The 11,283-nt window shown below is 40.9% G+C and overlaps 1 protein-coding gene across 1 annotated transcript; it reads left to right on the top strand.

Annotated features, from left to right (window-relative positions):
* The first annotated feature begins 407 nt into the window (after nt 1-407).
* On the top strand, nt 408-9,817 carry pet100 (PET100 cytochrome c oxidase chaperone). The gene is made up of 4 exons (XM_072564215.1): nt 408-551; nt 7,555-7,641; nt 8,199-8,231; nt 9,022-9,817. Exons 1-4 carry the CDS (start codon nt 423-425, stop codon nt 9,115-9,117), a joined length of 345 nt encoding a protein of 114 aa, XP_072420316.1. The 5' UTR covers nt 408-422; the 3' UTR covers nt 9,118-9,817.
* Nucleotides 9,818-11,283: the final 1,466 nt, after the last annotated feature.

Raw genomic sequence — 11,283 nt, 5'->3', positions numbered from 1 at the left:
CCCAGGGATGTGCAGGTTAGGGTGGATTGGCCAGGCTAAATTACCCATAGTGCCCAGGGATGTGTAGGTGAGGGTGGATTGGCCATGCTAAATTACCCATAGTGCCCAGGGATGTGTAGGTGAGGGTGGATTGGCCATGCTAAATTACCCATAGTGCCCAGGGATGTGCAGGTTAGGGTGGATTGGCCATGCTAAATTGGCCGTGGGAAATGCAGGGGTACAGGGATGGCGGGGAGGGGAGTATACCTGGGTTGAATACTTTTCGACGGTCGGTGTGGACTCGATGGACCGAATGACCTGCCTCCATACTGTCGGGATGCTGCGCTTCCACCTGTTACCTGAGCGGGGCGCTGCCGGCGCGTGTCTCCTTGCGACGGTGTCTCCATGGCTACCCACGCTGAGCCTATCAGCGGCCGTTTTACATGGCGGTGCCGTTGGCGTCTGAGCCGATTGGCCGGGGCTTCCAGCCAATGGCGGCGGCCGTTACGGTGCTATCTGGTGACGGTGGAGAGGGAGTGAAGATGGGGGGAGTGAAGCTGGAGATATTCCGGGTAAATATTCTGGGGATATAAAATCATGGGCCCGGGCTGGGATGGGGATCTATAATGTTAATGCTGAATATGTGAAGCATCAGCAACCTCAGGCCAGGGCCAGGGACAGGGAGTGGGAGTGTAATGTTATGAAAGTGGCAGGAAGCCAAACAAATGCCATTCAAACTGTTCCTGGGGCAGCAGAGAGGTTCCTAGGCCTTGGAAGAGGGAAGGCATGAGGACAAATGATGGACACAATCACAGTCACACCAATAAATTTAGGGTGTAGTTTTGCTCTGAGATGTAGGTTTGATATCCAGACGTTTCATTACCTGGCTGGGTAACATCATCAGTGGCGACCTCCAAGTGAAGCGAAGCTGTTGTCTCCAGCTTTCTATTTATATCTTTCTCCTGGATGGGGTTCCTGGGGTTTGTGGTGATGTCATTTCCTGTTCGTTTTCTGAGGGGTTGATAGATGGCACCTAGATCCAAGTGTTTGTTAATGGCGTCGTGATGGAGTGTCAGGCCTCTAGGAATTCTCTGGCATGTCTTTGCTTAGCCTGTCCCAGGATAGATGTGTTGTCCCAGTCGAAATGGTGGTTTTTTTCATCCGTGTGTAGGGCTATGAGGGAGAGAGGGTCGTGTCTTTTTGTGGCTAGCTGGTGTTCGTGTATCCTGGTGGCTAACTTTCTTCCTGTTTGTCCTGTGTAGTGTTTGTGGCAGTCCTTGCATGGAATTTTGTAGATGACGTTGGTTTTGTCCATGGGTTGTACTGGGTCTTTTAAGTTAGTTTTTGTTTGAGAGTGTTGGTGGGTTTGTGTGCTACTAGGATTCCAAGGGGTCTTAGTAGTCTGACTGTCATTTCTGAAACTTCTTTGATGTATGGTAAGGTGGTTAGGGTTTCTGGCTGTGTTTGGTCTGCTTGTCATGGTTTGTTCTTGAGGAATCTGTGGACTATATTTTTTGAGTATCTGTTCTTCTTGGATACATTGTACAGGTGGTTCTCCTCTGTTTTCCAAAGTTCGTCTGTGCTGCAGTGTGTGGTGGCTCGTTGGATTAGTGTTCTAAACAAACACATAGATCCAGATACCATCTATCAACCCCTCAGAAAATGAACAGGAAATGACATCACCACAAACCCCAGGAACCCCATCCAGGAGAAAGATATAAGTAGAAAGCAGGAGACAACAGCTTCGTTTCATTTGGAGGTTGCCACTGATGATGTTACCTAGCCAGGTAATGAAACGTCTGGATATCAAACCTACAGTTCAGTGAGCAAACCTACACCCTAAACCTCTTCCTGAGCAAACACCAATAAACCTTGATTCCATCTGTGGAGAGAACACACTTCTTCAGACTAAGACTACCAAAGGCTGGAGATCACAGTGGGTCAGGCAGCATCCATGGTGAGAGAGCAAGCCAACGTTCCAAGTCTCGATCAGTCTTCATTAGAGCCGATGTGAAGTGTAGAGGAAGCAGTGTTTATGCTATAGTGGCGGGGGGGGGGGGGTGTTGGAGTTGGAGTTCTGGGGGAGTTGGGGGGAAGCATGTTGGTCATTCAGATTAAGTGATCAGAATGTGAGAAAGGCAGAGCAATGGTATGTCCAACTGGGCCCCACTGGGGGAGGGGGAGCAGGGGTGGGGTACTGCAACAAATAAAGCTAAAAGAAAGGGGAGGAATGAGTTCACTGTTTGATGGTGTTGAACTCAATATTGAGCCCAGAAGTTTGTAAACTGCCTAGTTTGAAGAGAAGATGTTGCTCCTCCAGTTTGCGCTGTGATTTGGAGGAGCATTGCAGCATGCCAAGGACAGACAAGTGGCCATGCGAGCGAGATACTGCGTTAAAGCTAAATAGCCTGTTGGCAGCTCAGTGAAGTTGGTATTTATACTTCTGATGGATTTTATTTTGGTTTGATTTATTATGGTCATATGTATCTCGGTACAGTGAAAAGGTTCGTTTTGCATGCAGTACGTAACATTCAAACGTATAGGGTGATTGGACAGAACAAGGAAGTTGCATAAAAAGCAAGTTCAATATTAGATTTGAAATTTGAGGTCTGTTCGGAAGTCTATTAACAGTGGGGAAAAAGCTCTCTTTGAAGCTGTTGGTACGTGTGTTTAAGCTTCTGTATCTTCTGCCCAATTGAAGAGGTTGAAAGAGATTGTAACTGGGGTGGGAGGCGTCTTTGATGATGGCTGTCTTTCAGAGGCAGCAAAAGTGTAGATGGATGGAAGGTTGACTTGGATGATGTCCTCAGCTGTATTCACAAAGCTGTAGAAGGTGTTAGGGAGATAAGCACCACCTTTTCCTAGCAGCTATCAGGTCTGAAGAAGGGTCATTGGACTTGAAACATCAACAATACATTCTCTCCCCACAAATGCTGCTGAGTTTCTCTAGCGGTTTCTGATCTTGTTAGTTTCAACACTCGCAGTTCCTCGTTTTAAACCAGATTCTACTTCTGGCTTCCAAAACATTTCAACGCTGCTGTAATGTGTTTCTTGTATTGGCCACTGCAGCAGCAAAAATATTCAGCAGAATCTTTGTGTGTATTTGAATGAGAGAGAAAATGCAAAGTTAACCTTTTATGGATTGATGACCTCGTGACAGTAAGCTACCTCCTCTCCCGAGGTGATTGAAATCTGAAATTCGATTCCAAGCATCACCTGAGGCAGTGTTCTGCCTTGGGATCTCTCAATGCTTTGTTTGCATCTTACTTTGAAAACAAAAGTCAAGGTCAATGCAGCAATATGTAATTCAGAAGAAATCTGAAGACCGCTGGGGGTAGTTGAGTGGAATATTATGGATATATTGGAAAAAATTATGAGAAGACTAGATAAATACAGGGAGAAAGATATAGAAGGTTATGCTGTCTGAGTGAGCAGTGGAGGAGTGGGAGGAAATAAATGTAGAGTATAAAATATGTTGGGTCCAATGGCTTCTTTCCATGCTGAACATTCTATGTCAAGAAATGATGCATAATTCACTATAATGAAATCTAAAGTTATGTTCAATCCTCATCTGTTGATTGCAAGTTGTTCACATTTGTCTTTTGATAGCTGCTTAGACGCAACTGTTTACAAAACATTAATTTCAGAGGGGTGAAAAGGTGTGAGTGAGAGCAGGAAAAAAATGTTTTTGATATTGCTTGATGGCTAATGGCCTGTTGCAATCACAGGAATTGAACAGTTTGATTTTGTCACATACCATCGCGTAATAATGTATTAAAGAGGAAAGCTGCTTTAGGTGAATTTTTGCTCATAATTTTTTGACAAAAAAAACTGTATTCCATTGCTTACAGTCCTATTTCTTTTCCATCTTTGTCTTTCCTGTTAGCTTTTCTTTAATAATTTCTCTTCAATGCTGTTTTCCATTTGCTGCTCTCAAGTGATTGCGTCCAGTTATTTTCCCATCTCAACCATATTAAATGCTTGAGGTGCTTTCAGTCATGTTGGAATATGTACCCATTAGAAGCAGATAAAAGGATTATTTTAGCAATGCATAGCGACTCACATTGTCAAGCCAGACCTTTTGCAATTCTTACTTTTTCACTTGTTTTGTGATGGACTCAGTTCAGCATTGTTTTTAAGTTTTTATTTTATAATCTTTTAAGTTTTCAGAGAATCTTAAAATTGTCAGAGCATAGAAGAATGTCACTCAGCCTGTTCCCTGTGCCAACTATCCAAATGCGAGTCTTGCTTGGTGCTGATCTCCTGGCTTCTCCCCACACCCTGCACACTGTTTATTTTCAAATAACTGTCTAATTTCCTATAGAATATTTAATTGAACTTGCCTGTGTCACACTGCTAGACAATGTCTCTAGATTCTAACCACTCAATGTACAAAAATGTTTTCCCTCCTATCACTTTTGCTTCTTGTACTAAATATTTTACATCTGCCTGCGTTTGTTCTCAATTATTTCACAAGTGGGCACAGTTTCACCCGATTGACTCTGTTCAGACGCCTCTTGACTTGAATGCTTCAGTCAGATTTCTTCTTGGCCTTCTCTTCTGTGGGGAAAGCAGTGACAACTCCTCCCAATCTATCTTCATATTCCTTATCCCTTGAACCACTCTTATAAACCACCCTCTGCACTCACCCAATGCCAGGGCTTGTTGCAACTCTCTAGATGAGACAAAATTAGTTTCTTACACAAGTTAAACATAACCTCCTTCCACTACATCGTATGCCCCTGTAAGTAAAACATAGGATACTGTATGTTTTGTTAAGTGTTGGTACAAACTGTCCAGCCACCTTTTGTCACTTATGCATATGTACACCCAGGTCCTTTAGATTTGTACTCATTTATTTTATATTGATCCTTCATGTATTTCCTATCAAACTCACATTTCTTTGCATTGAACTCCATCTGCCACCTATCACCCACTCCACCAATATCAAAAGGTGTGGTGTTGGAAAAGCACAGGTGGTCAAACAGCATCAGAAGAACAGGAGAGTTGACATTTCAAGCATAAGCTCTTCAATAGGCACCACACATTTTGACTCTGATCTCCAGCAGCTGCAGTCCTCACTTTCTCTCACTCCACCAATATGTCTATGTCCTATTGAAGTTTTGTACAATCCACACAGTTAAAATACTCAGGTTTTGGAACACCCACAAATCCTGTGCACGGATTATTTATTTCCATACAATGATCATGATCGCAACATTTATACCAATTGGAGGATTCAAATGCATTGGTATGTGTTTATTGTTATTCCTGTTTCTGAGAGAGGAGGAGATTGTAAGATTAATTCCTGTCAAGGGTGCAAGAAAGAAAGAGTCATAATGTACCAATTGGAAAGAAAACTAAGAATCTGAATCCTCATGTAATAAATTTCATACAGAAGTTATATATTTACAATGATGGAGAACATTGATCTCTTCTTGATATTCCATATGTTGCCATCACTGAATCCTTAACAAACAACATTCTGGGGGTTGCCATTGACCAGAAACTGAACTGGGCCAGCCATATAAGTACTATGTGAATGGAGAGACCTCCCGGATTTAGCTACATAGTTCCTTGAAAGTTACATTGCAAGTAGAAAGGGTGGTAAGGAAGGCATTTGGTACGCTAGCCTTCATTGCTCAGACCATTGATTATAAGGGTTGGGGCGTTTTGTTGTAGTTGTACAGGATATTGGTAACTTTTGGATTACTGTGTAAAGTTCTGGTTGCTCTGCTATAAGGAGGTTATTATTAAATTGGAGGGGGTGTAGAAATGATTTACAAGGATGTTATCAGGACCAAAGGGTTTGAGTTTACAGGTAGGCTGGGACTTCTTTCACTGGAGCATAGGAGGTTGTGTGGTGATCTTATAGAGGTTTATAAACTCGTGAGAGGCATAGATAAGATGAATAGCAAATGTCTTTTTTTGTATCATAGGGGAGTTCAAAACTAAAGGGCATCATTTTAAGGTGAGAGTAAAAAGATTTGAAAGGAATCCAAGGGGCAACATTTTCACACAGGATGGTTCACACAGATATAGTTATAACATTTTTAAAAGACATTTGGACAGGTTAATGAACAGGAAAGTTTAAGAGGGATGTGGGCCAAATGCAAGCAAATGGGACTAGCTTAGTTTGGGAAACTTGATTTATTGTTGTCGCATACAGTGAAAAATGTTGTTTTGCTACACAGTAGATCATACCAAATAAAGCATCAGGGTAGCAGAAGTACAGTGTTACAGCTGCAGAGAAGATGCAGAAAGAGAGGGAGAGAGATCAGAACTAACATTTGAAAGATCTGCTCAAAAGTCTGATAACAGCAGGGAAGAAGCTGTTTTTGAATCTGTGCGTACATGTATACAGATTTTTTTTTATCCTCTGCCCAATGGAAGAGGGTGGAAGTGAGAATAAACGGGGTCTTTGATTATTTTGGTTACTTCCCTGAGGCAATGGGAAGTATAGATGGAGTCAATAGATGGGAGGCTGGTTTGAGTGATGCACTAGGCTGTGTTCACAACTCTCTGTAGTTTCTTGCGGTATTGGGAGGAGCAGTTGCCATACCACGCTGTGATGCTTTCTATGGTCAGTGTGGACGAGTTGGACCAAAGGATCTGTTTCCATGCTGTATAACTCTTAAGAGCAGGTTAGATGCTGGAGGTTCTGCTGAGAGTAACTCAACTGACTCCTCAAAGACCGCAGACCATCTACAGGCTGCAAATCAGAAGTGAATTGAATTTTTCTCCACTCACCTAGAAGAGTGCAGCTTCAACAACATTCAAAGCTTGACACAATCCAGGACAAAGTAGCTTACTTGATTGACATCCCATTTAACACCTTAGCATTTGCTCCTACTACCACCAACGCAGGTAGTAGCAGTGTGCACCAACCACAAGGTGCGTTGTAGGAATTCATGAAAGTTTCAAAGACAGCACCTTGCATGCCCTGAATTCTATGACTTACGAGGTCCAGGATAGCAGAAACAAGGCAATACCATGACTTGCAAGTTCCCCTACATGTCTCTTAGGATGCTGACTGGGGATATATGGCTGTTCCTTCAGCGTCACTGGGTCAAAATCATGGAACCACCTACCCTAATAGCTCTTTGGATGTACCTACACCATATGGACTGCAATGGTTCAGGAAGGCAGCTCATCATCACCCTTACAAAGGCAATTAGAGGTGGGATGTAATCTAATGTTCCATTATCAAGGAGGTAATATAATGTTGGAAGTCTTCTTTGGATGTGACAGTAATCCACAGCTGATGGAGGTGATGCTGAATAACCCACATCATTGTTCAATGTCCAGGCTAACATTTGTCCCAAAGTATAATAGACCTTCCTCTCCATTTCTATGAGGTACTGCTAATATAAATTAGTTGTGTTTTCACTTTGTGTAAGCCACTGCATTCAAAATAGCTCATTGTTTGAGTCAGTTTACTGATTATGTTATATAAATGCATTCTTGAATGCTTATACACCAATGTGAGGCTTGAATGATTGTAAAAATCTGGATAATTGTGTGGACACAAAGCAGTCAAGCTGTTTATGATATTAACTGTTTCTTTATCATCAGATGTGCCTTTACCTGTCATTCCCTGTGACAGTGTTTTGGATCTCCAATCAAGCAGAATATTTTGAGGAATATGTGATCAAAAGGAAGGTCAGTGAGTGACAGGCTGCAATTTGCAGTTGTTCAAAAGGTGACATTGAAATGTGTATTGACATTCACTTGGCATGAGATACTGAGTTTCAGAAAGCTAAGTAAAGCGTACATTTTGTCAGTAATTCCCCTCAAGCAAAAGATCAACGGTAGAGTAGTCCACGAGCTCTTTCACATCTTGATGGTTGGGTACATTGGTTAAAAGAACAAATTTCAGTGTCTGGGGTCTAACTCTGATCTTCTACAAATTCAAAGTGGCATGATCATAAGTTCACTCTGTTTCGTTTCTACTTGTGATTCTCCCCCCTCCCCCCCCCCCCCCCCCCCCTTTCCAGTCTAGCCAACTGTTGGGCTTTATAAAATAATGGGAAGTTCCTTTCTTGTGAGGGTTATTTTTCTCATAACTTTGTAAGGTGCTTTCTGTATTGTTGACTGCACATCACCTTGTATTTTTTAAAGTTAAAAATCCCACAGATCAGGTTATAGTCCAACAGGTTATTTGGAAGCACTAGCTTTTGAAGCGCTGCTCCTTCATCAGGTGGTATTGTATTTTTCAGAGAGAGATCTATCCACCAGAAGAGAAGATGCGTGTAAGTACCTGAACTCCTGAACCTTACTTTTTAACATGTTTATTCTAATACTTTGTAGCTAAGTTTTTGAATCTAGGTTCCTTTGTACCCAAAATGGCACAGTGTTTGGCGACATTTTCGTTGCACTCCTGTACTTCTGCACTTGAGTACACTTGAAAATAAAATCTAAATATGTTGTGAAAATGGTACACAATGGCAATCAGCTGGCTAAAAATGAACAGTGAACATTTCAGTTTATTTTTCTCATAAAGCACCTCTTACATTTGCAGTATTCTAAGAGAATCGAGGGATTATGGAGATAATATGGGAAGCTGGTTTGAAGTAGACGATCTGCCATGATCACTCTGAACAGTAGCAGATTTGAAGGGCTGAATGGCCCATTCCAGCTCCAACCTTGCTTAAATTTCAATGACCAAAAAATAATTTTACAAGTGGCTTATAGCAAGATTGAAAATTTTTTAAAAAAACAAAACTTCAGTAATGGAACATTCTACAAGCTGCAAAAATAATTTCCTGTTTAATGTCCCATGGCAATCATTTATTTCCATTATCACTAGAGAGAGGGCCGCAACTATCATCCTGTTGAGCTTTTGTAAATAGTTTCCTACTTGCAGCGATATTGCGTTATTGCTTTGAGAGATGCAATGATCATAAATACTTGAACCAGTTCTCGCAACACAATACCATACGGGTAGTTTTTAAAAATATTTTCATAAACAAACACACACTTCTGAGCTATTGTTCAGCTTCAAGAATTGATTCTGATGCTGCTTTCTTTTAATGATCACAGCGCAAAGAGTTGGAAGACTTCAAGGAACGAATGAGGGAAAAACGGGAACAAAAATTACTGCGTGCCCTCGAAACCCAGAAAACACAAGAACAGTAAAGCAGAGTCAATATTGCACAGGCTGTCACCATGTCTTCAAAGTGTTGGAACTTTGCAAGCCTTTTTTTTTGTCTTCTCTGAGATTCTTTATCGGTCGTTGATTATTGCATAAAAGCCAAACTGTACGTAAAGCACTGATCTTAAGTTATTTTTTACAAAATAAAAGTAATACATAGCTATAACAGTGCTGGTAAAAAATTTGTTTGTAGAATATTTGCACATCATAAAGCTCTTCTGCTTTTGACCACTGCACCTTTTTGAAGTTTGCATCAGTGTATTAGATTCAGAGGCATGCCAACTGTGGTAATTGTACTGTAACGGTTTGAGGAATTTGCTTCTGGTGACCAGACATTATTTGAGCCAGGGAAGCATAATTTGAATGTCAGCCATCTTTAGTTAGGCTACCATCTTTTGCAGAGTTCTGCCTCTAGTGGTAGTCTGTATCTGCCTGCTCTAACAGTTTAATGTTGATCCACTATTTACCTCGTGTTTCAATGATCCCAATTGCTTTATATTTTTTTCTTTTTTACAGCTAATCAGTTACCTCGTCTCCTGTTTTTTTTTAAACCCCCACACTACTGCCTAGTTGTGGTAGTGCTTATACTTTCCCCACCACCCAATTGCTTTCTATTCTATATGTTTCCTACAGTCCAGAATTGCATTACCTCAATGAGAGCAATAAACCTTCTACCATTTGCTAGTTGTGTCTTTTTGTTATATTTGTACAATTGTGACAGAGTTAAACTGTAATGTTGCCTGAATACAGACAGATTTGGTGGCTCTTTTTCAATGGTAGACCATTTGTTATGTACAGTCTGTCATTGATTCATAACGATTGGGACTACCTTGATTGCTGGAATCCAAACAAAATCTTCTCAATTTTAAGAAGTTATTTTTTACATGAACATGCAATTCCAGAAAATCACTCAACTGTTTACACTAGGTGAACAATGACTAATAGAATATTTTGGAACTATTTCATAGGTAGATTAGGGATGGGAAGAGGAAGCAACATGGTATATATAATGACAAGTGCATTTTGTTAATGCAGGGAATGTAAACATCCGATTCAGGGAAACAAATGGGAAATCTATAGTTCAAGTATGTATAACTGTTACTATTAATTTCACTTGCACTCTGAACTAGAAGCTAGATTGTAATAAATTATGATAAGGCAGCAACAAAACAGTGCTGAAAATTAAACATTTTGGTTTTATGAAAAGGATTTTTACATTTAAGGAGGTGTAATTACTGTTTTTATCTTTTTTGTTAAAGGTCTGATTGACACTTTTGAATTAAATAGTACAAGACAACTTTACATTAATTCTAATTTCTATCATCTATGTAGGTGGCTAGAATATCAGGTTAATCACTATTGCTTCCACTGAGCAGTGTTTTCCTCAGTGTGGTAAGTGCCTTTTTTAATGGTACACTTAATCAAGAGGATTAACTCTTTGTATCATGATTGACTTCGTTAAAACAGTAAATAAAATATTGCATTAGTGATCAGTGTGATCTCTGTGAGAGGCTCAGGAAATGCCTCCCTTATGTGGAAATGCCAGTGGAAACAGACTGAATGAACTATTTATTTCCCTGTCGGTGATTGGTGCAATAGCTTTTGCAATGATTGCTAGGTTAAGCTTACATGGGCATCAGGATAACACTTACAAGTGATAGGGACAATCTGAAAATACTGGTTGCTGTGACACCATTCTTGATTCTGACATTCCAAGCGATCACTGCCATAACCATATTGTAGCAAACATTTGTTAGGGTTGTAGGAACAGTAATAATGTGCAAGTAAACCAAATACATGGAGATTAAGTAATCTGTTAATAGTCTGCCAGTAACCTGAGATCCCCTGGCAGGGCCCCATGTGGTATGAAGACCAAGGTTTAAAATTGACCATGCTTTAAGCATCAGGTCCAGAGATAAATAGCAGCGCTTCAGGAAAAAACAATCCAAAACGGATGGCCATTTGGTTGCAGGTTTATTTAATCATGAGGGGCATGGATAAGGTGAAAAGAAAAGGTCTTTTCCTCAGGGTGGGGGAGTCCATAACTACAGGTTATGGTGAGATCGAAAGATTTGAAAGGAACCTAAGGGGCAGCTTTTTCACCCAGAAGGTGGTGCATGTATGGAATGAGCTGCCAGAGGGAGTGGTGG

This window comes from Chiloscyllium punctatum, chromosome 46 (genome assembly GCF_047496795.1).
Source record: "Chiloscyllium punctatum isolate Juve2018m chromosome 46, sChiPun1.3, whole genome shotgun sequence".
NCBI lineage: Eukaryota > Metazoa > Chordata > Chondrichthyes > Orectolobiformes > Hemiscylliidae > Chiloscyllium > Chiloscyllium punctatum.
The sequence above is the reverse complement of the archived record's forward strand: the minus strand, read 5'-3'. Positions and strand labels throughout refer to the sequence as shown.